The sequence below is a fragment of the Lissotriton vulgaris genome, chromosome 9 (genome assembly GCF_964263255.1).
Source record: "Lissotriton vulgaris chromosome 9, aLisVul1.2, whole genome shotgun sequence".
In the NCBI taxonomy this organism is placed as follows: domain Eukaryota; kingdom Metazoa; phylum Chordata; class Amphibia; order Caudata; family Salamandridae; genus Lissotriton; species Lissotriton vulgaris.
In genome coordinates, this window is record NC_141697.1 from 927626987 (window position 1) to 927654366 (window position 27380).

General features: G+C 47.7%; 1 protein-coding gene across 1 annotated transcript in view; it reads left to right on the plus strand.

The window, feature by feature from the left end:
• LOC147692542 (uncharacterized) overlaps positions 1-27380 on the plus strand; it is a 308991-nt gene that overhangs the window by 71716 nt on the left and 209895 nt on the right. The window contains exon 2 of the mRNA XM_086938768.1: positions 9120-9240. Within this exon, the coding sequence (XP_086794894.1) occupies positions 9120-9240 (121 nt within the window). The remainder of the gene's footprint in view (positions 1-9119; positions 9241-27380) is intronic.

A 27380-nucleotide genomic window follows, 5' to 3' on the forward strand; every position in this document is an offset into this window, starting at 1 on the left:
AGCACAGCACTGAAACCTCCCTCATCGCAGCAACAGACGACATTAGAACTCTACTGGACAATGGAGACACAGTCGCCCTCATCCTCCTCGACCTCTCCGCAGCCTTCGACGCGGTCTGTCATAGCACCCTTTTACAACGCCTCAGAAACGTCGGAATCCAAGGAAAAGCACTGGAATGGATCACCTCGTTCCTCACCGGAAGAACCCAGAGAGTCCGCCTTCCACCATTCAAGTCAGAGGCCACTGAAGTCATCTGCGGCGTACCACAAGGATCTTCACTCAGCCCCACCCTCTTCAACGTATACATGAGCCCCCTCGCGGTCATCGCACGCCAACACAACCTCAACATCATCTCCTACGCCGACGACACTCAACTGATCCTATCACTCACCAGAGACCCTAACACTGCCAAAACCAACCTGCATGAAGGAATGAAAGAAGTAGCCGAATGGATGAAGCACAGCCGTCTGAAACTGAACTCAGACAAAACAGAAGTCCTCATCCTAGGCACCTCCCCCTCCGCCTGGGATGACTCTTGGTGGCCAGAGGCCCTTGGAAAAGCACCCATCCCGACGGACCACGCACGGAACCTGGGCGTCATCCTGGATTCCTCACTCTCGATGAACAGACAAGTCAACGCCGTTTCTTCATCTTGCTTCAACATTCTTCGCATGCTCAGAAAAACATTTCGCTGGATCCCCACCGAAACTAGAAAAACAGTCACCCACGCTCTGGTCACGAGCCGACTGGACTACGGAAACACACTATACGCAGGTACCACTGCAAAACTCCAGAAAAAACTCCAACGCATCCAGAACGCTTCAGCCAGGCTCATACTAGACATCCCGCGTAAAGAACACATCTCTGGTCACCTGAAAAGCCTCCACTGGCTCCCCGTCAATAAGAGGATTACTTTCCGGCTCCTAACCCACGCACACAAAGCACTCTACGAAATCGGACCCGAATGCCTCAACACACGGCTGTCCTTCTACACCCCCTCCCGCCAGCTACGATCCTCCAACCAGGCCCTTGCCACTGTACCGCGCATCAACAAAACCACCATGGGAGGTAGATCCTTCTCCTACCTGGCAGCTAAAACCTGGAACTCACTTCCCACTCACCTTCGCCTTACTCAGAACCACCTAGCATTCAGAAAGCAACTTAAAACGTGGATATTTGACAAGTAAGTCCCCACCCTTCTTCAAGCGCCTTGAGACCCTCTGGGTATGTAGCGCGCTATACAAATTTATTGACTTGACTTGACTTGACTTGGGGCAGTCCCTAGACCGCGCAATGCCACAAGTTTGACAAGTGGCATATAGTGCAGTGGCATAGAGTGTAATAGAGTAGAGTTTAGTAGCGTGGAGCGTATTATCGTAGAGTACAGTGGCAGATAGTACAGTGTTGCAGAGTCCACTGCCCTAGAGTCTAGTGGGATAGCATGCATTGGCGTGGAGTGCAGTGGCGTATAGTGGTGCAAATTAGAGCGGCGTAGAGAGCAGTGGCATAAAGTACAGTGGTGCAGAGTAGTATAGAGTGCCATAAAGTGCAATGACGTAGAGTACAATCTACCCCACTCCAGTCTACCTTACTGTACCTCAATCTTTCCCATTCTACCCTAATGTACCCCTCTCCATTGTACTCCAGTCTACCTCATTCCACTCTACCCCACTCAAATCTACTCCAATCTACCCCCCACCCCCATCACTTCACCCCAATAACTTTTAGCCATGGTGAACAGCAGCTGCACTGGTGTACAACATGACTCAAAACACTTTGACCTCAGAAATGTGATATGCAAATCTAATTAAAATTGGTTAAGAAGAGTTGACCATTTTGCTACGTACCCAATTTGTGTTCTCTGCGGACTACAACACTTAAATCCTTTGGGAGTATGGGTGGGTACTCCTGGTTAGAGGGCTGGAGATAGTGGGCACAGCAAAGGCCATGCCTCCACAGAAAGCCAGATGTGTAGAGCTGACGTCCATGCCCATCTGCCTCTCAGACACTGGGTGAGGGCCCAGTGTGTGACCTTCAGTCACGCCTTGTGCCCAGAACCGGTTGGGTGTGCCTAAAACCTCGCACATCAGGCTCTGTGAGTGTGCAGATAGTGGTTGGACAGAATCCCCTGACCCAGTGCCAGCCAGACACAGTGGACCTAAGCACTGTAGACTGGGCAGGTGGGACCCGGCTGTGGCCGAAGCCTTTGCTCAGTGACCAGAGCACTCAGCTGTGCCTATTGGGCTCTGAGTTCCGTGGAAATGGGCAGAGGGTGTTGCCAGAGACAAGTAGGAGTGTAGGAATAGAATTAAAAGTACTGTACGTCATCTCAAAAATCTGTCACCTGAGAAAAAGCGAGGAAAGGAGGCATGATTATTCGCTAAGATATGTAACTTGACTGAGTTAAGAGTAAAACTTAGATTTCTTATAAAAAGTACATTTGAAGGAATGTTATGGTTAAACTCGTAAACCTTCAACAGTTCTAGTGAACAGTGCAACCACCAACCCCTTCATTAATTGTTCATGTGATATCATTTGTGATGTCATAGATGATGTAATTTGTGGATTCATTTGTGACCATGTGAGGTCATGAGAGTTGTTGTGGTTGATAGTTCACTATTGCACATTAATTTTGGTTCTTATCAATATTTCGGATTATAACCAGAACGTCCCATGTATTAAAGTAAATATGTGTTTCAACCCCCCAGTCCATAAGAAATCACCATATTTTTCAGATTGCTTACAGCGTTGGTCCTCAAACATACTCAAAACCTTACAAAATATGTATTTATCGAAGTTGATCTTGAACTATTTTGTGCAGATTGGTCTAGGCTCAGGAAAGTTATGGATGAATCCCAAAATAAAAATTTGCCATTGAAATTAAAACATTTTGTTTCTTAACATCAAACAACCTGCTGGACACCAAATTCTTGATTCAGTTTTGATTTTGTTGAAATCGATCTGACATTCTAAAAACAAAAGTAGAATAGAAGAAAAAATTAACACTTTAGAAGTTTGTTTTGTCCGTTTGAATTTTAATCGGATCTGGTCATTGGACTGGTTGCTAGGAGGTAACTCATTTTTTGGCAGCCATTTTTATGCTCACGGACAGCCGTTTGAAAAATAAATATTTTTTTGAGGTAGTCTAAGGGCGCCGTGAACATAACCTTACCCAGGAAGGCCTTGAGCAGTGATATTCAAAGTACTGACCACGGGGTCGCATTCGGCCCCTTTGTCAACAGCAGCACTGGGCTGCTCTTTACTCGATCGATTCGGCACTAACAAAAAAGATGTTAAATGAACATGAAAGCATTTATCTTAAGGGTTATTTAAGTTTAAAAAGGAAATAACTAGTGTGTCCTGCACCACTTAACTTTAGAAACACTTTCATTTTTAAATTCATCTTGCAGAAAAAGTGTTAAAAAAAATATTAGACTTCTCAAAATTCAAAAAAGTCTATTTCATTAACATGCAAAATCGTATCACCTTACTACATCAGATTATATCAGTGCATTGAGAAATATATATTTTTAAAAGTGATAGTTTTCAAACATGAATTTAGAAACATTAATTCTTTCCCCCACCTTGACAACAAAGCCAATAGTGAACTAAGACGCATGTCAGTTGTTATGTAGACTGTTTGGGTGGCCTAGGTTCCTAATATAAATGGACAACATTATAGTTTATCAAATCAAACATAGGAGAAGGCTTTGTGAAGCGTACATCCTGGATTCATATATTTCAAACTCCTGTTATATGCGATAAAGAAAAAAGAGGGAAAGTAAAATAAAATGTTGTCTTGGATCATACAATTTTGTTAAGTGGGGAATCTGGGATTAATCCTAGGTTTTCTGGTTTCACATTGTACAATTTAGTCACTAGATGTAATTGCTTAGATTCCCTTACATCCCCTATACCGCCAGGTCCCCCTACCCCCAAATACCAGACCATCACCCTGCAGGCATCAATGCGACTCAGGGTCACATAACAGACCAAACTTTTTAGCCCCTGGGAAAATGTTTGTGAATGTCCTTGGCCTAGAGCAAAGTCGATTATTAGGATTGGCCTGAGACACTCTTAGGTATCTCACAATACTATTGGTTTTTTCTAACAAACCATACAGAATTTACATACAAAGAGAGACTTTTGGTCCGCAGGCTTCAACCATTGGTCTGTTAACTTGTCTTTCTTATTTTACTTCCGACCCCCACAGTATACAGCGAGGGACAATGGGTGCCAGTGCATGTATATTGTGATGTCCTTCCACTGATGGATTCATGACTGAGAAGCACATATCTTCTTTGTTTTGGCATTTGTTCCTAGCCAAAGTTGCTGGGTAATGTTAATATTTAGTTATTTTTGCTTGGGTGGAGCCTACTGGGCTTTCTCTAGTGAGAAATAGCATTTTAGAAGTGATCTGGTTTTACTGGGTGATAGTGGAGTCTTTTGTGTTGCCTTGCGATGGTCTGGTCTTCTGCTGATCAAAGATCAGTCTGACTAAAGTATTTTGTGCTTTGGTTAATTATTTCATTTGATAGCAGAGCAGGCCGAAGTAAAGGCTTTGCCATAGTTAAGATATGGATATTGCACCCATCACCCTGTAAGGTGATGTTCAAAAGTAATTAATCGTAAGGTGTGTTTTGAGAAGATTTATTTGATGGTGTCCTTAACTACCACTTCTAATTGGGTGTAAGGCAGAGGTGGGCCTTTCATATAATGCCCAGGTTTGCCCAGGTCATTGACGAGGATAGTGTCTCACAAGAAGGTGGGAGATGGGAAATTAAATCAATTTTTGAGATGTAGGGGCAAGCCCTATACCAGAATGTACTACTCTGCATATGAAATCCATAATCAATTAGGTGCTCTCAAGTGCAAATATAGCTACTAGTGGTAGGAAAAACTCGGTTTCTGTGAGAAACAACTATTTAATCTACGTGCTCTGCATTCTTTTAAACTGCTGGACAAACAGGCCCTCGAATGTGGGAATACCAAGCCATCTCTAACAGCTGGTGTTTGACCTGAACCTCAAGATTCAATAGCATAATATCCTATAAGTCTGAGTCGGCTCCAATAATTTTATTTGTTTGTGTCTATAGTGCCTCTCAGGCGTATTCATCCATATTTATCTCCAGTCTCAAAACACTCTCCTTTAGCCTATCCAGATTAGCAGTCAGCTTGTATCTTTTTATAATATTTCTTGCAGAATTTCTAGAGGAACATTCTAGGAAAGTGAGAAGCATTTGGGTGACTTGTTCAGGGCTGAGTCCTCTTCTCTCTGTCCATTTCTTGACACGAATAAATCTGATCTCCATTCACCCATGAATGTATTTTTTGGGTGGACTGGCGACTCTAGGGTAGTATGTACACACCCTCTAGGTGAAAGAATAAAGTCAATGTTCCAGTTCCCAGCTGTATTCTATAAATACATTTTATTTGGAAATTCCACCCACTCCAGTGCATCAACAAGAGAGCAGTACAAATGTAGCTTCCTTGGCGTTTCTGCATTCATACACACGGAGGGGAGGGTGGATACAACTCACCTGCAACACCAGTGAGACGAATTTTGAAGGACATTTTTCTCATTGTCCTGAAGCCCTGAATTAAACTTTTCTTTTTTTTTTTTTAACTTCAACAAAACCTATTTTGTTCTGAGGAAGCAAATCTGGCCGAAATTTTTGATCATCATACTGATCGACTTTCAGGATGGTTTAAGTCTCGCGCTCTCGCTTTTTCTCCCTCACTCTCACTGGCCCTCTCCCACTCCCTCCTAGCTCAACACAACATTAATTGCAAGGGAGACAAGTTTGCTCTGTGCTCTGCAAGACGTGTTTGTGCTTCAGGCATTTTTCTAGACCCCAAAACAGCCCTATAACGTTGTCAGATGGTATTGTTACTTTATCGATGGCAATATATCTGTCTTCCACCACGTTTCTAGTCATTCACAGTCCTGTTTCATCTGATTTCATTTCTCATGAATGTAGGTGCAAGACAGGACCGATAGGCAGATCAGAGATGTATGTTATAAAGGTCCTGCCTCGAGGAACTGCAAAGAAAGCTTGCTTCTGAAACTGCTGGAAGATTATTATCCACAGTGCACTGAAAACCAGCAGAAGTTAGATTTCAGTTCCAAGCTATTTTGTTATCGTTTAATGACGTCACCGTTTTCTAATCAAACGTATCGGTAATCTGTTCAGGTTTTGAGATTCAGGAAAAGCAATAAGCCGGTCCTTGAAAATGATTTTATGGAAAAATCCTCTTTTTAGGTCTGGTGTAGAGACTGCTTTAGCTGTTTTGACAGCCTCTCATTTTCCGTTTAGAATAAAATGTCAAAGGCATACATTTATGTTTATATCTATGGGCTTCGGGTCAGCCCTCTTCATCCATAGGTCTGTACAATTGTCAATCGCAGTGTGCTTCCTATCAGTGCAATCTTTAGCATGGTCAGACTTTTTTAGCCAATTTCTCTCACTGAGTGACATCATTTTTGCCTGTGCACATCTGTTTTCAGAGCCTTGGCGGGCGGGCAAAGATCTGCTTTCATCTCATGTTTTTATTTATTTGTTTTTTGCAAACGCTCATTTGTTATATGCATGCGACTTTTAGAGAGTGGCCTTGTTACTTATTTTTACTTTTATTTTTTAATGCTAATTGTAATTGCATTGATATAGCTCTTACTACCCCTGACAAGGCATTGAAGTGCTTTTTTTGGCGAGTAGGACGCTACTCTGGAATTCCTAAAGGATTAGCGGTGAACTAGTATAGTGAAATATGAAAGTAATTTGAGTGGTGAATATATTAGTCAGTAATTTGGATTGAGAACGATAGTGGAGGGTTAGACGAGGGAAAAGTTTTGCATTTATGTATTACATGCTACCCCTGATGAGGTGTTCAAGCGCATTTTCAGCGAGTAGCATGCTACTCCAGAACCCATAAAGGATTAGTGATAAATGAGTGTAGTGAAATATGAATTAATTTGAGCAATGGACCAGGGTTGGATTGGGATCACAATTTAGCCCGGACACAGACGAAAAATGTGGCCCACATTTGCAGGGCGTGGCCCACATTTGCAGGGCGTGGCCCACATTTGCGGGGAGTGCCCTTTCACGAAACACACAAAGTATGTAAGTGGGAGGAAATTGTTCTTGGGAAGGACACAGGGCCAAGGTGACAATGTTCCACAAGCTGAGCAACTGAAAAACAGCGAGTCCCCTTTCTATTACAAAGGTATTCCCCAGCCATCCAGCGCTGGAGCACCTGAAAAGCAGCGACGCCCCTTTCTCCTAAAAAATGATTCCCCATCCCTCCAGCGCAGGGGCACTGGAAAAATAGCGAGGCCCCTTTCTCTTAAAAAATGATTCCCCAGCCCTCCAGCACAGGAGCACCTGAAATACAGCGAGTCCCCTTTCTCCTAAAAAATGATTCCCCATCCCTCCATGGCAGGAGCACCTGAAAAGCAGCGAGGCCCCTTTCTCTTAAAAAATTATTCCCCAGCCCTCCAGCGCAGGAAGAACTGAAAAACAGCAAGGCCCCTCTCTCTTAAAAAATTATTTCCCAACCCTCCAGCGCAGGAGCACCTGAAAAACAGCGAGGCCTCTTTCTATTACAAAATTATGCCCCTACCATCCAGCGCAGGAGCACCTGAAAAACAGCGAGGCCCCAGCTATTTGTAAATTACTCAGCCCTTCACTGCCTCAAGGCAGCAATAGCCTGGCAGAAGAGGGAATAAAGCAAAAAACACAGCTGCTGGGCCATCCATGGGGGTGAGGGGGGGGGGGGTGCTAAGGTGATGATGGTGCCAATTCCCAACATTACCTGGCCCCCACAGCGATACCCATTCTTCCTCGGCCACTATGCCCTGAATAAGAAGGGCTGTGGGTGAGGTGTTAATGGAAACACTGTTTTAGGGCTGTATGGGCCACAGGGGGTCACCCCAAGGGGAATATGGCGCAATGGCCTGAGCAACATCAGGCAAACTGGGAGGCCGATTCTGGCACACAATCACCCCTCCCCAGCCCACCATCAGCGTAATTACTTGGCAGGGCAGGGGGTCAAGGAGAGGCCACAGCTGATCATCGCTGAACGGCTGCGAGGGTGCTTTCTTCTCCCTGTCAGTGCTCTCTGTGGACTGGGAAAGGGGGGGAAACGGCCCATAGAGAGCACTGAGACACCGGCCCTTCGGCCAATGCCTGAGTGCCCGCTGTACCAATCCATCCCTGCAATGGACATGTTAGTCTGTTATTTGGATTGAGAAGGATAGTGGAGGAATAGAAGAGGGAAATGGTTTGCTATTATATAGCGCTTGCTATCCCTGGTGAGGTGTTGAAGCACTTTTCGGTGAATAGCATGCTACAGCGGAACCCAAACATGTGTTTTAAAAGAAAACACAAAATCATCACAGGTTTGCCGAGTTTCGGCATAACGATTTGCCAATGTTTTTTTTACATGGCAAGTTTGCCTCTGTTTTCATTAAAGATTGTTTACGACTCGTCCATAAAGGTCAAAAATGCTTTTGAAAGATTTCGTTTGTTGTTTCAAGTTCGTATTACGAACGGGAGGAAAAATGTGATCTTCATAAGTTTTTTCCAGTCTTGACATAAAAATTTGGGATATAAAAAATTTTCATGTGGCGTATCCTAATATTTTACCATGTCCTTAGCACGAAAGATCGATAGCGTCAGAGTAAAATAATTCCTCTGTCTAGTGAAACGTTGAATAAAAATACATCCGCAGTTCCTCAGTAGGCCTCTGGATGGCAGTACAGGTTTTTGAAAATTAAAAGCATCCTCTCAGTATGAAGATATTGTAAGCTAATTAGTATCATAGAAACCGCTGAAACATGGCTGCCTCACAAGGATTTTCATTACAACTTATGTAGGGATCATTTCCACACACTCCTCGAAGCCCGAGGCGGAGGTGCCAATCAATAGTAGAGCAACGCATACATGAAATAAAACCACCCTCTACTTTCCATGGATCTTATTGTGAACGAGGACAGCAATGCGGAGGGGAAAGTAAAACTATCTCTCTTATATCAATAAATGCTCCTGCTGTATTGTATTACATTGCATGAAGTTGCTGAGTAAGTTGATGATGGTATGTTCTCTGTTTCCGATGAACAGGATCTGTTTCATGATGTGTCGATGTATTTCTCAGAGGAGGAGTGGAAGCTTCTCCACGAGTGGCAGAAGGAACTCTACAGTAATGTCATGAAAGAAATCCACCAGGCCCTCACCGCCCTGGGTAAATATGGACCAAGCTTCTTTATAAAATCATTCATTGATGCCCAGTCCACATCTGCACTCCACTGATCTTCTTTTGATTAGATTACATCATGAGCCGTCGAGATAGCTCAGCGAGCTATGCACTCTCCGACGACATGAATATGTGGCATGCAGGTCACAGGTTTAAACATGGCGAGGCGCACGCGGCCTTTCAACCGTCTGTGGGTTATGATTCGAGTACCATTGAATTGAATGGTAGTTACACAGGTTCTGTGCTGCGCTTGGGTACAGCAAAAAAATAAATATTTTATGATCTATGAAAAAGTACAGTGGCGTCTGGTGACATTTGAAATTGGTGGGGGGCGAAAAAGTATTGGCGTACTGCACTGCGGCGAGCGAGTGTAGCGAGCGAGCCTGAACAACCTAAATTTTGAATAAGAGTGGAAAATGGTGCATTTTCAAGCAATCTTCAGGAAGGTTAACAAAGCAATATGATTTAGTATTAATAATTTAAGAAATTGCCAATTTTTATGAGCTATAGAGGACAACCTTCGCGTATGCTGATATCATTTACCCATATTAATTTTTGAACACACTGATGCACTTGTCCTTAAATTAATTTTCTATTTTCATGCAAGAAACACTATTTAAAAAAATAAAGTGCAGAAAATATGAATGCATTTCAAATAGTACTCTGTGTAAAAAATGCCTGCATTTTACAGCAAAGGCTTCCCATGTTATTGTTCCCCCCAATTCTCAGTAGAAAAGTCATCCCACGTCGTCAACAGAGGCTCCCAGTTATCAGGTATGCGCAGATTAACAAACCCTGATAAACGGATGTGGCCAGGGCGTTCATGCAATGGATTTGCCTGCACTAATGGACTCTGTGGATCTGTGCAATCAAATAAACTGAGGTGCTAAGAGTGGTTTAAAGCAACACACAACATTCAGCAAAGCATTCATTTCTGTCCAGACCCCAGGCTACTTTCACTTTTTATCAATTTCTTTGAGGTCTGACCTGATAACTTTAGCTGCCTGCCTGGTTCTTGCAAATAATAGTACATGCATACAGAGAGGAGCTATTAATACTGTTCAGTTCAAACAAGGCTTGTGACTCCACATAAGTTTTATTGAAACACAAAACTTATGTTCAAAGAGCAAAACGACTTACTGCAAAGAAAGCATGAAAAGTGAATAATGTAAAGCCACATAGCGTATTTTAAAAGGAAACAAATACCTCCGGCCTAGCGCCTTGCTCATAGACCCCTCGGATACTGAACTCCTCCAGCAACACCAACACCAGTGGTCTTCTTTCTGAAAAGACTCAGATGGAGGTCACACCCTCTCCATCAGGCAGTGTAAGGTGCACGCTGCACCTTCACAGGACAAGCGGCTCCACAATCTAAACAGATGCAGCTGCGAGGTAAACACGCACAGAGGCGAGCCTGCAACCCAGGGGTGGCTGCACACATAGGTCAGTGAAAAGCTGCTGTTGTGAGACACAATAGCCTTTTAACTATCTCCGGGTTCCTTTGAGCAATAATCTCGGACCACCTGCATGAGCTGCCCGGTTGCTAACAATTTGCATCACTGACCAGCACCCTCCCCATCACCACAATCAAGGCGCAGCACATGATTACGTCATTGCTTATAACCTTTATCACTGCCCCCGCACAGCACCGTACCCAGTACCTAAATTCACAGGAGCAATATCTCACATGGCAATTGTTTTCTATAATTCACAATAAATAAATAAATTCAGCGACTTGCATATTTAAAAAAAATGTGACCCTTAAGATGTTACATTCATCATGAAATGAAATACACAAGGCCAGGCGAGGTAATCTTTTTGAAGAACCAGTTAAACCCACTTACTGGGTCTCGGCTACGGGGGAACCGCCCTAGTCTTCCATACCTTCCATAATTAGTAAAAGGAGACACAGGAGCCTTCATCTGCAGGAGGAACCCAGATTTTTTTCAATATCCCAGGCTTTGGAACAGAGTCCCAAGCTAGTCCGAGACAAGACACAGGAGGCTGCTACTTCACTCTATAGCTTACAAGCCTTTCATACATTTTTCATCCCAGTCTTTTGGTTGTTTGTCCATTGTTCAATCAGGGCAGTGTTTGCAGTTGATAACCAGATCCAAACGATGTTTGTAGTTGGTGACCTGGTCAAGGCTTGGTACACAGATCATTCTTCACTCTGCTTGATCAAAGCCGGTCTTTCAAGTCAATTGTTTAATCACCCTGATCAGGGCCCAACAGTAAGACCATTGTCCAGATAACCTGATCACAGTGTCAAGGATGTTTACCAGGCTGAGAACAGGAGATGGAAAACAAGCTTGTTTACACAGGGCGTGGGTGTCTCATGGTTTTCTGTTGAACTGCAAAGAACAGGGGGTTGGGTGTGCGACCGTTCCTGGCCAGAAATGCAGGCTGCAATATGGTCTTTGTCGTGTCAGTTTAGATTTTTCTAAGGCATCAGCAGAAACGACCAGGTGGGTCGTGTGAAAGTGTTTGACACGAGATGGCAATGAAAAAAATAATGGAGTCCTGGTACAAATGATGCCGATCAGAGAAACACTTTTCCTCAGACCCTCCTTTTGCCATTGAGTGGCAAATACTTTAAAAAATGTCAATGTTCATAAGACCATCTGTTTCTTGTTGGAGAATCATCATCATATTGGTGTTGTGAATGTTAGAGGGTGGAGGCTTGATGGTCTGGACACACATTGTACAGAGCACTGGCAGGCACTGAACGCCCAAACAGCAGGAGACCAGGACAGCTACTCCCAAGGCAAGGAAGATGAGGACCCCCAACCCCACTGGGAAAGAAGACCCCAGATCCAGCCTGTGAGGGTCCAGTTGTCTTCATCCAGATGAATTTCAGAAGAAAGGCGATGCAGACATTGGATGGCATCGTACACTGTAGGTGCGTTGTCTGGGATATACACGCAGCAGCTGGAGCCGATCAATTTACACACACCACCACGATCAGCAAGGATGACGTCGAGGACCATGCGGTTTTGGAGCCTTATAAGGCGGTACGCCTGTAGCTCTGCAGTGATGTTGGAGAGGGCACCAGCTGTTACTGTGATGGTGGCCTCAAGGACCCTGGTCAGTCCTCGTACAGCTCGACTGTTTGCCATGGGGCCTCAGAATGGAAGGAAACCTTTAAAGAAGTCCCTGGCTTCCTGGCCTGCTGTATCCTCGGCTGATACAACGCCCCTACGTGAGCGGCGCAAGGCGCCCTTCATTGACAGGTGGTAACCTCCATGGGTAGAATACGTTGGTGAAAGGAGGAAGGCCAGATAGCAGGTACCAGACCAGTTACGGGGGAGCCAAGTGTAAGCGACCGTGCCACAGATGGAATAGGTGTTTGGGGATGCCACCAGCTTCGGAGGAGATTTGGATTTTAAGGCTTTCGTGATCTCACACGTACTGGTACCAACTTTCTTAGTCCCTAGGCCATGGATACAGACACAGCCTTGCACATTTATGACATTCAGAGTGTTTCGTTCATCAGGCAGTATCCTTCTGGTGCGGAATCTAGAAAATGTTCGTCAAGTGGTTGAGTTGAATACTACCATCTCACCGAGTTCATCTGGTGGTAATAGCAATGTGGAAGAGCTGGTCAGGCAAAAAGGAGCATTGGCATTGCCAGATCTGTTCCGCCAGAAGTCATCGCGGAATGTCCCAAGGACAGAATTGGCAGTACCATTGACAGTGTAGGCCTCCTGCATCAACATCCACCATGCAAGACAAGACCCAGAGATAGAAAATGGGTAAGGAAAGAATAGGACAGGGTGTATCATGGAATGCACCATCAGTCCACACACCCAGCAGTTTGAAGTGTTCATGATCAGCTGGTGATGATGCAACATTTGGATGAAGGTGTTGTTGAAGAATTCTGCACGGCGGGGTGATTCGTGAGCTGGTAGCTTGTAATATTGGTGCTCTGCAGGAGTCGGTGTAGGAGTTGGTGAGGTAACAGGATGGTAGATTAGTAACAGCCAACCAAGAATAGACAGGATGAGGGAGACAAACAGCGTCACCACTGGCCATGAAGCATTTACTATGTCGGAGACTGACATCTGGTTTCTGGATTCGGGCGTTTTGGACGGCTGCCATTGTGCTAAGCCTGGGACCTCTAGTGGCTGTCTGTGATTGGTGGTTGCTTCACGGGGCGCAGGTGCCAAGGAGCCCTATGGCATACCTTAGTCTAACACACCAGCACTTCTCTCATCTGGGAAGATCACAGCCCTACAGCCTATCATCACTTGTCGAAGTCAAGGGCAAGCCTTCCCTCGGGGGCGCAAGTTATATCCGTCGGAAGTAGGAACAGTATGGTCGGGAAACAATTGTTCTTGGTGTTGAGCAGAGTTAAGGGAAGGTTCCACCCTTCCTTTCAGTATGCTGTCACTCTCTGCTTCCGTAGATGTAGAATGCAGTCTGGCATCACTGAACGGGACAAACGTCGGGACTGTTTCTGTTTCTGCATCTCCTTGTCCTTCCCTTACCCACTGATCATAGGGGACGGGCAGAGGCACACGCCTGCAATGCGACGCATGCACCCAATTCTTCCGACCTTCTACTTTCACTGCGGTGCGGGTGGCCAGTAACACCTGACGGGGCTGTGTCCAGCGGGGCTCGAGGCTCTTAGTCCGTTGAAAGTTCCGGATCAGGACCCAGTCACCAGGTTGGATAACGTGTCCTGGGCCCTCGCTTTTGTCAGGTATGGCCTCGTGCACCTGGTGATAAAGTGTACGAAAGGTATTAGTTAGACTGTACAGATAATCAGTTAATACAGGGTATTCAACATCAGACAGTTTCTTAGGCCGTGGGACACCCCATACATTGGCAGGCCTCCCGAACAAAATTTTGTGGGGAGATAACCCTATCCTGGTGTGGGCTGTTGTTCTTGTGGACAGTAGGGCCAAGGGCAGAGCATCAACCCAAGTGACACCTGTCTCGGCTACTATTTTGGCTATTTTAGTTTTTAGGATGACATTGTATACCTCCACTGGACGTGCTGACTGGGGGGGGTTAGCGGCATGAAATGTTTGTTTATACCCAATGCTGAACAGACATATTCCATAATTTGAGCCGTAAATTGTGTCCCGTTGTCACTCCAGACGAAGCGGGGCAAATCGAATCGTTGGAGGTACTCTTTTAATAGCATTTTGGCAGTAGTGATAGCGGTTCAGTCTTTGACAGGGTAGGCCTCCACCCATCGGCTGAAGGTACAGACCACCACCAGGACATATTTTAAATTGTTGCACCTGTCCATCTGGATGTAATCCATTTGGAGGACTTCAAAAGGGAAGGTAGGAGGAGAGAATCCTCCCTTAGGAGTAACTGTGCCTTTTCCTGGGTTATACATTAGGCAAATCATGCATGTTTTGACCAACTTTTCAGCATATGCTGGTATCTTAGAGTTGTACCATGTAGGTTCTAATAGTTTACATATCCCTTTTGCACTAATGTGGGCAGGACCATGGGCCATCGACACCACTGCTAGCACATGACTGTCAGGTAACATCCATTGTCTTTCTATAGTCGTACGGACCCAGCAACCATCTATTCCCTCTTTTGTTAATTGCTCCTTCCACACCCTTAGTTCCTCAGGAGTAGTATGGGACTGAATATCAAGCACACTCTGTACTGTGTTTTCAACCATGCCCTCGTCTGCCACCCACCTAGCTGGACCTCCTACATTCATTCCTTCCCTTTTCCTAAGAGCTGTTTGTCTGGCCGTCTGGTCAGCCAGAGCATTGCCTTTCCCAACATCATCCGTCACTTTCTTATGGGCCTTACATTTTATAATGGCCACCTTTCTGGGGAGTGTCAGGGAGTCTAACAGTCGGTGAATTAGGGGGCAATGTTGAATCTTGGTCCCATGGGAAGTAAGGAAATTCCTTTCTTTCCACAACCTCCCGAAGTTGTGGGCCACCCTAAAGGCATACTGACTGTCAGTATAGATATTTACTGTTATTCCCTTGCTTATCTGACAGGCTCTAGTGAGGGCCACTAATTCTGCTGCCTGAGCAGAGCACTGCGGAATCTGAGCTGTTTCTACTACTTGCCTTAATGTCGTGAGGGAGTAGGCGGCAGAGGTGTTACCATCTGGCCCTCTGAGACATGATCCGTCCACATACAGTGTACCTTCTGGTTTTGCAATCAGGGTATCCTGTAAGTCAACCCGTCCCTTTGTCTCCTCCTCTGTCCTCAATATACAGTCATGTGGGCCTAAGCGGGCATCCTGAGTATCCAGTGGGAGTAATGTGGCGGGGTTTAGTGCAGTGCATCTTTTGATGTTAATGTGGCTGGCAAAGGGTGACATGTCAGTTCATATCCTGTAAGTCGTGCGCTAGTGAGGTACTGTGTCTTGCTGTTATTAAGGAGGGTATCTACAGAATGGGGGGCCATCAGAGTCAGGGGGGAGTTCATGACGATTTCGGCACTCTGACGGACCATGAGAGCGGCCGCAGCTGTCGCCCGTAGGCATCCTGGGAGAGCCCTTGCAACAAGATCTAAGGTGGCTGAAAAATAGGCACATGGCCGTTGGTGACCTCCAAAGATCTGGGTCAGGACAGCGCAAGCACAGCCGTCTGTCTCATGTACAAAAAGAAAAAAATGTTTGCTATAGTCATGAGTACCGAGGACTGGAGCAGTACACAGGGCCCGCTTCAAATCTTGGAAGACCTGCGCATGCTCTGTAGTCCATGGAAAGGAACTGTCTGATATGTCTTTAGTGGTGAGGGCAAGAAGAGGTTTGACCATGGCCGAAAACTTGGAAATCCACTGTCTACAGTATGAGGTTAGGCCTATGAAGGCTCGCACCTGCTCTTGTGTTTGTGGGGCCGTCATAGCATCGATAATTGCTACACGATCAGCGGTAAGCTGCCTTCCCTCCTTCGAGAGGAGATGACCTAAGTAGGTCACCTTCTCTTGACAAAACTGAAGCTTTTTCAAAGAGACTTTGTGGTTATGGAGGGCAAGGTGGCGTAACAGACAGAGAGTACCTTCTCTACTTGTTGGGGCAGAATTTGCAGCAATGAGGAGATCATCTACATATTGTAATAGTGTGGAATTATCAGGGAGTTCCAAGGAATCTAGTTGACTTTTTAGGGCTTGACTATAGATACTGGGGCTCTCGGTGAAACCTTGAGGGGCGTGGCAGAACTTAAAGCTCCGCCCACCAAGGGAGAAACCAAAGAATTGTCTGCTGTCAGGATGTATAGGAATGCTGAAAAAAGCATTCTTCAGGTCTATGACAGAAAAGTGTGTGGCGTCAGAAGGGACTATTGTTTAGAAGGCTGTAATGTCGGGGACAACATGGTATTGGGAGATTGTTATTTTGTTAAGGGCTCTCAGGCCTTCCGCGGGTAGTCGATACTGCCGGAGGCGGGGGAGAAGTGCACCTGGCTGGATGCGTACCACATAAGGGGGTATGTTGAGACACCCTACATCAGCGTCTGATGATGCCCAGAGGGAGGAAGGTAAAGACTGCAACTCTGGTGGGAGGGGACTGGACAGGTACATATAGGAAGCTGTGGTGGGAGAAATTGTCAGGGATACACTTTGGGGACTACATGATCTGGTCGCATACAAAGCTGTCAGTAAATCCATGCCTAACAAGTTTTCACTACAACCTATAGTAAGAACCAAGGGAGCGTCAACATGTGCAGGGCCAATATCGAGAGGGAGGGGTTCAGAGACAGGACTGGTCACGGGTGTTCCTCAAAACCCACGGAGACATTCATATTGCCAGAAAGGGGTGCCTCCGGGACTGACAGACGTGCAATAGAAGACCTGGTTGCCCCAGTATCCAAAAGAAAATTCTTATTGTTCGCTACAACTGACATTTGAACATACGGCCCCCTTTGATCCACTGGAATTTGCACTCTGGTAATACCCCTTTCCTGGCTGACCTATGCTTGGTAGGATTCTGTCTCATCAACTTCGTCATAATCATCCTTGTAATAAGTGTGTGCTGCTTCGTACCCATCAAACCTATTGGCGGGGCGCGGCCTGATGGGACCGTCATCCCTGGGCCTACGTTCTTTATCCTTTGGATGGGGTAAGCCATAGTCCCTAGTCGGCCTTGCTTTCCTAGGAGCGCGAGGCCGAGTCTTCCCTGTTCTTATGTTTTCAGCTAACACGGGACACTCATCTATCCAATGGCCGTACCCCTTACAATAAGCACACTGATCTGTTTGGAGGGCTCAGGTATGTTGAGGGCTAGAGGGGGAGACTGGCGAGCCCTCGGAAGGGGTTGGAGTTGAGGTCTAAAATTCCCGCAGGCATCGGGACCTCGGGGAGGGTAAGCCTTCTGCAGAAGTGCCCTAGTCTTAAGATCCCTAACCTTCTTACTTTCTCTGTCTCTATCTTTATTCTCCCTATTCTCGTGATATTGTGCCATAGTAAGGATACCAGTCATAGTTTGGGCAGACCACGTACTTTCAACTTTCTTAAGCCTGGCGAAGATCTCAGGAAGCAGGTTGCTGACAAACTTATCGACAAACACTGGGCCAGAACCTGGGGTCCGGGGATCCGAACCACTATGTCCCTTGTATTGTCTCAAAAAGGGGTAAAGAAGTCAGCCACATTCTCATCTTTTTTCGCTGCCTACAGGCGTTTATTTTATCCCAGTTAATGACAGTTTCCGGCAAAAGTGTTTTCATAAACGTCATTATTTTACCAGGCAAAGTCAGGATGGCAGCTTCTGGTTTAGTCCCTACTACCCTTGCTTCTTCCATAGCCTCTAGGTCAGCCCATTTACCTCCCAATGCCACTTCATGGTCAGTATGTCGAATCTTGTCTCAAATTTCAGTGGGGACAACCGTACTAAAAAGTAAATCTATATCCTCAAGAACGAGAGTGCCTGCAGATATAATCTGATGTAATTCTCTGTAAAAGGCAGCCGGATTCTTCCAGGTATCGGGTAATTGTCCTTTTAACTGCATTTCTTCTGACCTTTTCCAAGGAACATGAACCCAAAGCCTGCGCCAGTGTGCTTCAACAGCCCCTCTGCCATTATTTTGGGCATCGGTAAGTGGGTTAACAAAGACAGGATCCACCTCTCTCATTGGCATAGTTGTTTCTAGAGGGATGTTGGAAAAAGCGGCCATATCACGGTAAACCATTAAAACAGACATAGCGCCAAACATCCCCTCTCCCTGAACATCGCCTCTTTTTATTTGCGACCTAAGGTCCATTAATCCGGTGGGTATCTGCATAAGCGCATTCTCAAATTTTTGCATGACCAAAGTACACATGTATTCAGCCCAGGTGGTCTGTTCCATAATCGTCCACTGAGAAAAGGTGGACCATTTTTCTTTAAAGGTATAAATATTCCCGTTATTTATCCAACATTCACACTGTTGCCTCTGTAGGTCGTTTTCTCAAAGGGACTAAAAGCTGACTGCAGAGCGCAAGGAGGCCAGTCGGGGGGAATTCAACAATTTATATAAATCTTGCTTAACTGTAGACCATGGGGAAGTAGGAAAAGGGCGGGTAGGGGTAAAGCCGCAGGGGTTGGGCGGATGGAGACTTTTTGTCATTCCCGCAGCGAGGACAGAGTTAACGAACGTGGTCGGTGTCATAGGAAAAGTCGGTGTGACAGGGAGAACAGTAGGAGAGGCAGTGGGGGCCGGAGTGGGCGGTGGCGGGGGGACATGCGGGGTAGGATGCGTCGGGGCAGGGTACATTGGGGCATATGCAGGAGGGCTTTCTAGCATGGTATCATGCAAGGAATCATCTTCTCCCCCTTCCATGCGGCCCTTTCCTTTCTCCTCACGAGCTGGATAACATCTGCCCAGCTCCCGCCTCCACCCCCTCAGGTTCAGGCTCCACAGAGACAGAGCGCAGGTCGAGGAAAGAGCGCAGCACTTGCACTTCTCATGCTCATTGCTTTTAATAATACTTTGAATGTATTATTTAGAGAGTATTTAAATGAGTATGTTTAATAAAAATCCATTAGCCTCGCGTCCTTGACACAAATTCTGGGCGGAGGGGTCGAGGTTTAGGGGTCGAAAATAAACTGCACACAAAGGCTCCAAAGTTAGGTTTCTAAATAACCCAGCGAGGACTCCTGCCTTCAGATGTGTTAAAGACGCCTGTAAAAGCCTGAACCCGGTGATCGACCGAAAGAAAACAAACTGAAAGCAATTAGCACTGCTCTGTTCTGATAGACAATGCGATAAGAGTGAAGTGCTTGGGGGGGGTCAAGAGAGCGAGATCTTGCCTTCCGCACACGCAGTTCCATCTCGTAATACTCGCAGGGGGTGGCGGCACAGTAATGAAATTAAAATAATTCAAACTAAACTTACCTAATACTACCTTTCTCCCACTTCCTTGGGATCACGCGCCACCTCTCCTGCTGCTCCTGGCCGGGTACCTGTAGGCCAGGGAGCCATTTTCTCTATATAGAAAAATAGAGAGAGTGCCCAATTGCGCATGGCTAGTTTGGACGGCCCTGGGGGCCAAACAAACAGCCAGCACCAAAGACAGTGGGCTAGCCACACCTCCCCTGCACTCAAGGAGGAATGCCCGCCCCCAAACCGGCACTCCAGGCACATCTGCTTTCTCGCCGTGATTGGCTGCAGTTTGGACTGTATATAATGACTATGATAGTCATAGGTGTGGACGTTTTTTCCTTCTAGCTTAGGGCTTCTTTACTTCCTGGTTTTATGGTACCAAGGTTTTTTGGTTATGTGCATAATTATTGCTTTTTTATGTACCGCGGGACTCCCACTCCAACGACGGGGAATGATTCAGGCATGTGAATCTATGAAAGACACCAATACTGGAGAACCATAGATTACAGGTAAGTAACTATTGTTCTTACTCTTCACACTATTCATAGAAAAGAGTACATTGTTGATGTGATCTTCCAAAAATCTGTTTAACCAACTCCCACATACATCAGTCCTAAAAAGAGGTAGGTAACATTGAAAACAAACTCAGTTCTTACCACCTAATTAAATGTGTATTGTTTCTGGACAGGCGTCGAGAAACCTCTAGTTGCTCTTTTTACAACATGGCAGAAAAGGTAAAAGAGGGAGAATCACCAAAGCCTTTTAAAGCTTTTCCAGGGAGGTGAAAGGAGGTGGTGCTTGAGGTAACCACGTGATGATCTCTCCTTGAAACTAAGTTTCCCACTCTAGTTGCTCAGGTGCGTGAGCTCCCACAGGCAGGGATCAAGTATCATGTCAGGTCCGAGTCGTCATTGCATACGTGGATCACAGGATCCTTTCATCGCTGTTAATACATGTGATGCCATTCCTGCCAAATAGCTACATCTGGAGTAATGGTGTTGAGTGGGTAAAAAAGACATGAAAAGTATCTTCTAGGCCTTCAAATTGGTGTCCCATTTGACATCATTACTTCAATCAACTGGTCATGTTCTCTTCCCCACCAATTTCAAGAGGCTTTTGTATACTTTCACACCTTAGGACTGTCGTACACTTCTCCCCCTTAAGTCTAAGAAGAAGGTGTGAGCCAGTATCACAAATCTGTCTTATCAACACAAAGCTGAGAATCCTGCTTCGATTAACAGTATTAGAAGCACAAAATAAACAGCCCTTGTCATTTTTGAATAACGGCAACATGGAACTGTAGGAGTAAATCTGCAGAAGCCTCTCTGTAGCTATAACTACTTTGCACAATCGGCAGAGAATGAAAAATCCGTTTCTAGCTGACGCAACATAAACTGATGATGTGTGGCAGTTTGCACACAGTTAAATACCCTAATAGCTTTAGGCAAACAACATGAAAACTCTCATTAATTCTGATGCCTGATTTTCAGGTCTAACAAGCCTATGCTAAGTGAACAATTTTCACAGGCATGGATAGTGTTAATATTCATTAAGGTCCACACGGTATGCCATCATTACCTAACATGTAAAATGACTTATGTCAGTGGTTCTTACCATTTTTACTTCTCTGGACCCCCACATTATCATTACTGGAATGTGGGTAGCCTCACTGAATCATTATCGGAATTCGGGAACTCCCAACTGAGTTACTATTGGAATCCAGGGAACCCGGACTAAGCAATTTTGATAATTTGAAGTGCAAAACAACACACAAAATACAGAAACAAGCATTCATTAAATAGATACACAAATGATGAAATATTTTATTTAACTGACAAACACATATGCAAAAAAAATCTAAGGTTTGATTTTAATGGGAAGGTTGGTGCTTTTCTAAATTTAACAGAGGTCACCCATTGCTCATACTATATTCTGTTTGATGCACTTGCACTTCTACCATGAATTAATCATAAGATACCAATTTCATTTTTAGCATCCAGTTTCAAAGTCCTTCACAGTTACAGAACATTTTCCTGCTTTAGTTGTATGCTCAGACGTGGGTTCCATGCTCTCCATGCCACTGGAATCAAGCTATCCTGGCTGAGGAGGGCTGAAAGCCCGAAACCGGTCCTAGGATGCTTGTTTCCAGTCCAGGGAGCACCTGGCCTGGCAGTTCGGGCTGGACTGTTCCCATGGTGCATAGGGTAAAGATTGATTTGCATAAGGCTTGGTTCAAACTGGAATGGCATGGTGAGCAAAAAACGCTGGATTTAGGCCCAGATCTCTGCAATGGGGTGAATGTATGACATTGTTCTGCATTTTGTCCATCAATTGTTCTTTTTACATTTGTCACCCCGAGTGGGACGGGTATGCTCAGACGTGGGTCCTGTGCTCTCCATGCCACTGGAATTAAGCTATCCTGGCTGATAAGGGCTGACAGCCCAAAACCAGTCCTAGGATGCTTGTTTCCAGTCCAGGGAGAACCTGGCCTGGCAGTTCGGGCTGGACTGTTCCCATTGGGCAAAGGGTCAAGACTGATTTTCATATGGCTGGGTCCAAACTGGAATGGCATGTTTAGCAAAAAACAATGGATTTAAGCCCGGATCTCTGTACTGGGGTGAATGTCTGCATTCTGTCCATCAATTGTTCTTTTTTGCATTAGTTATATACACTTTATTAATCTGTTGATATTTTTTGATATGTTGCGGACCACCAGGGGGTCCCAGGACCACAGGTTACGAACCGCTGACCTGAGTCATCTTTCAGTCCTGAGTGGAACAGAGGCAAAGCCTCTCCTGTGTTAGAGGGCCTGCCACAGTTGGCCCTGTGTAGACCGGCCTACCTTATTTAACGTTCCCTGCTTTCTCAGTAGATTTATTTATGTGTGTTCAAAAGCAAATCCCCCATGTTGGAAGGGGGCGGAGGGGAGTTGTTTCAGAAAAACAAAAAACAAATGTCCTTGACACGCAGGGTTTTCTTCCTGAACCTTGGGACAGTTCTTGCAGCTCAGTGGTTAACAGGAAAAATCAGTGTTGATGCTTCTAAAAAGGACAGGTTTTCTGATGCTTTAATGTTAGCGGCTCTGTGATGGACTGACTGCTGGCCGAGGGTTTCCAGCTGCAAAGCCGGCTGAGCTTTTCCTGTCAGAAAACATGTCAATCATCCAACTCTAAACAAGAAACATTAGGAGATCGAGAGTTGAGAGGAACACAGTACATCCACTTATTTACAGCAGATGCCATATTGCTCTCCTCTCCTTAATAAGTCCTGGAGCATTCAACGTCTACAGCAAACACAACAAGATGATGGACGGAGCGCTGAAACTTTTCAACCGCTCACCCCAGTCATAGATCTGGGTTCAATCAATCAATCAATCAAGGCATTTATATAGCGCGCTACTCACCCGGAGGGTCTCAAGGCGCTTGGGGGAGGGGGGTATGCTACTGCTCGAACAGCCAGGTCTTGAGTTCCTTCCTGAAGGAGAGGTGATCTTGGGTCAGGCGGAGGTGGATGGGGAGGGAGTTCCAAGTCTTGGCTGCCAGGTAGGAGAAGGATCTTTCTCCCATGGTGGCTCTTCGGATGCGTGGAACGGCGGCGAGGGCGTGGCTGGTCGATCGTAGCTGACGGGTGGGAGTGTAGAAGGTCAGGCGGTTGTTGAGGTACCTGGGGCCCAGGTCGTGGAGAGCCTTGTGTGCGTGGGTGAAGAGTCGGAACGTGATTCTCTTGCTGACGGGGAGCCAGTGTAGGTCATTCAGGTGTCCGGAGATGTGGCTGTGTCGGGGGATGTCCAGGATGAGTCGTGCGGAGGCGTTCTGGATGCGTTGGAGTCTTTTCTGTAGTTTGGCCGTGGTTCCAGTGTAGAGGGTGTTTCCGTAGTCCAGTCGGCTGGTGACGAGTGCCTGGGTCACCGTCTTCCTGGTTTCGATGGGGATCCATCGGAAGATCTTTCGGAGCATGCGTAGGATGTTGAAACATGAAGATGAGACGGCGTTGACTTGTCTGGTCATCGAGAGGGAGGAGTCCAGGATGAAGCCCAGGTTGCGTGCGTGGTCCGTTAGTTTGGGTGCGCTGCCCAGGGCAGGGGGCCACCAGGAGTCGTCCCAGGCAGAGGGTGATGATCCCAGGATGAGGACTTCCGTCTTGTCTGAGTTCAGTTTCAGGCGGCTGTTCATCATCCACTCGGCTACGTCTTTCATTCCTTCGTGTAGGTTGGTTCTGGCGGTGGCTGGGTCGTTGGTGAGGGAGAGGATCAGCTGGGTGTCGTCGGCGTAGGAGATGATGTTGAGGTTGTGTTGGCGTGCGATGGCTGCGAGGGGGCTCATGTAGACGTTGAAGAGGGTGGGGCTGAGTGATGGTCCTTGTGGTATGCCGCAGATGACTTTGGTGGCCTCAGATCTGAAAGGGGGGAGGCGGACTCTCTGGGTTCTTCCAGCGAGGAACGAGATGATCCACTCCAGTGCCTTCTCTTGGATTCCGATGTTGCTGAGGCGCTGTACTAGGTTGCGGTGGCAGACAGTATCGAACGCTGCGGAGAGGTCCAGGAGGATGAGGGCCTCTGTTTCCCCGTTGTCGAGCAGGGCTCGGATGTCGTCAGTAGCTGCGATGAGGGCGGTCTCGGTGCTGTGGTTGGTTCGGAAGCCGGACTGCGAGTGGTCGAGGGATCCGTTCGTCTCGAGGAAGGCGGCAAGCTGTCTGTTGACGGTCTTCTCAATGACTTTTGCAGGAAAAGGGAGGAGCGAGATGGGGCGGTAGTTCTTGAGGTCGGTGGGGTCTGCTGATGGTTTCTTCAGGAGGGAGCTGAGTTTGGCATGCTTCCAGCTCTCCGGGAAGGTGGCGGTGTTGAAGGAGGCGTTGATGATGTCCCGGAGTTGGGGTGCGATGACGGAGTCGGTCTTGTTGAAGATGTGGTGGGGGCATGGGTCGGTTGGTGATCCGGAGTGAATGGTGTTCATCGTGTGGATGGTGTCTTCGGTGCTCACGGGGGTCCAGGCGCGGAGGGTGGTGGTGGGGGGTGTCGGTTCGGTGGTTGGGTGCGTGGTCTGTGCGCCGAAGCTGTTGTGTATGTTGGCGATATTGCTGTGGAAGAACGATGCGAGAGAGTCGCAGAGGTCTTGTGAGGGAGTGATGTCGTTATTTCCTGCGCTAGGGTTGGAGAGCTCTTTGACGATGCTGAAGAGGTCCTTGCTGTTGTGTGCGTTGTTGTCTAGACGTTCCTTGAATGCTGTCTTCTTGGTGGTGTGGATCAGCTGGTGATGTTTGCGGGAGGCGAGCTTGAGGGCGTTCATGTTGTCTGTGGACGAGTCTTTGCACCAGGCTTTCTCGAGGGTACGGCAGTTCTTCTTGGATTTCTTGAGGTCGTCGTTGAACCAGGAGGCTTTCTTGCTGCCGGGCCTGCTGGGATGGTTTTTCAGGGGTGCGAGGTCGTCAGCGCAGTTGGTGATCCACTGTGCGAGGTTGTTGGCTGCTTGGTTGGGGTCCGTTGAGCTTGCGGGAGGGTTCTGGTTCAGGGAAGTGGTGAGCTGGTCGGTGGTGATCTTGTTCCAGTGCCTGCGGGGAACCTGTTGCGGGTGGTGGTGAGTCGTGGTTCTTCTGAAGCTGAAGTGGACGCAGCTGTGGTCTGTCCAATGAAGTCCGGTGGAGTGGCTGAAGGAGATGTACTTGCTGGAGGAGCAGACTGGGTCCAGCGTGTGTCCGGCGTAGTGGGTTGGGGTGTTCACCAGTTGCTTGAGTCCGATGTTGGCGAGGTTGTCCAGCAGGGTGGTGGAGTTGTTGTCGTTGTTGTTCTCCAGGTGGAAGTTGAGGTCCCCTAGGAGGATGTAGTCGGATGAGGCGAGGGCGTGCGGGCTGATGAAGTCTGCGATGTCTTCGCTGAATTGTGTGCGAGGTCCTGGAGGTCTGTAGATGAGGGTACCTCTGAGTGTGGTCTTGGGGTCGGTGTGTATCTGGAAGTGAAGATGTTCGGCGGCTGAGAGGATGTCGTCGGAGTTGGTCGTGATGCGGATGGTTTTCTTATGGACGATGGCGATGCCTCCTCCTGTCTGGTTGGTGCGGTCCTTCTGGGTGATCTTGTAACCGTCCGGGAAGGCGATGGCGATGTCGGGCGCTGAGGAGGCGTTTATCCATGTTTCCGTGAGGAAGGCGACGTCTGGAGCTGTGGTGTCAAGCAGGTTCCAGAGTTCCACGGCGTGTCTGTGGACGGAGCGGGTGTTGAGCAGGATGCACTTCAGGTGGTTGCTGCTGGTGATCGGCTTGGCGGGTGCGGTGCAGGTCCGGATGCAGGAGAATTTGCAGGATTGGCAGGTGAAGGGTCCATGGGTGCGTCTTGGGGTGGCTCGGTATCAGCCGGGTATCCGGCCGGTGTTGAGTGTGAGTGTGGCGGCGTCGTAGGTGCGGCGGGTGGGCTGGCATCTGCAGGGCCAGGAGTTCTGGCGCTGGGCGCGGTCCAGGCACGGACGGGCGCAGACGGGCTTGCCTTTGGCGCGCCTTCGGCGCACAATCGGCGCGCACGCGCGGACTCTGCCATAAATGGCGTAGTGGGAGGGGCGGAGTGGGAGGGAGGAGCAGCTGGGAGACGGGAGCGGGATGGCGCGGGGAGGGGATCAGGTACAGAAGATAATGGGGGGGCGGGGCCACAGGGGAGCAGCGGCAGGGAGCGGGGAGGGCGAGAAGTTGTCGAGAAGCGAAACCAACAAGCACTGGTAGCGAGCAGGAACAGGCAGGAAGGGAGACCGGGCGAGAAAGACGGCGAGAAGCTAAACCAACAAGCACTGGTAGCGAGCAGGAACAGGCAGGTAGGGAGACCGGGCACACTCACGGGGAGCCGCGCGGCGGGTGGAGCGACCGTCACCGACCAGAGTCAGGTCAAGTCACAGCTCCCTGTCGCGATTCAACACCTTAAGTATCCGGAGGGATGGAGGGGCAGCTGGGAGGCGGGAGTGGGGTGGCGCGGGAGGGGATCGGGTACAGAAGGCAAAAGGGGGGGCGGGCCGCAGGGGAGCAGCAGCAGGGAGCGGGGAGGGCGAGAAGACGGCGAGAAGCAAAACCAACAAGCACTGGTAGCGAGCAGGAACAGGCAGGAAGGGAGACCGGGCGAGAAGCTAAACCAACAAACACTGGTAGCGAGCAGGAACAGGCAGGTAGGGAGACCGGGCACACTCACGGGGAGCCGCGCGGCGGGTGGAGCGACCGTCACCGACCAGATTCAGGTCAGGTCACAGCTCCCCGTCGCGCTTCAACAACTTAAGTATCCGGAGGGAGGGAGGAGCAGCTGGGAGGCGGGAGCCGGGTGGCGCGGGGAGGGGATCGGGTACAGAAGGCAAAAGGGGGGGTGGGGTCGCAGGGGAGCAGCGGCAGGGAGCGGGGAGGGCGAGAAGACGGCGAGAAGCGAAACCAACAAGCACTGGTAGCGAGCAGGAACAGGCAGGAAGGGAGACCGGGCAATAAAGACGGTGAGAAGCTAAACCAACAAGCACTGGTAGCGAGCAGGAACAGGCAGGTAGGGAGACCGGGCACACTCACGGGGAGCTGCGCGGCAGGTGGAGCGACCGTCACCGACCAGAGTCAGGTCAGGTTAATTCCATCATCGTTCTTTTGCTCACTTCGCCACCCCAGTTTCACCCAGCCATATGCAAATCAGCCTTGACCCTGCTCCTCATCTTAGTTTTTCAGCACTCAGTCGATCATCTTGTTGTGTTGCTGCATTCATGGTCTATACAAGAGTTCGAAAAGCTGCATATTTTCAAAGTTGTAGATGCTAGAAAACAAAAATAGAGGAAAACCTTGGACATATCAGACAGTGAGCATGTAGAAAGAGTGGACATGCAACATGGGAATTGA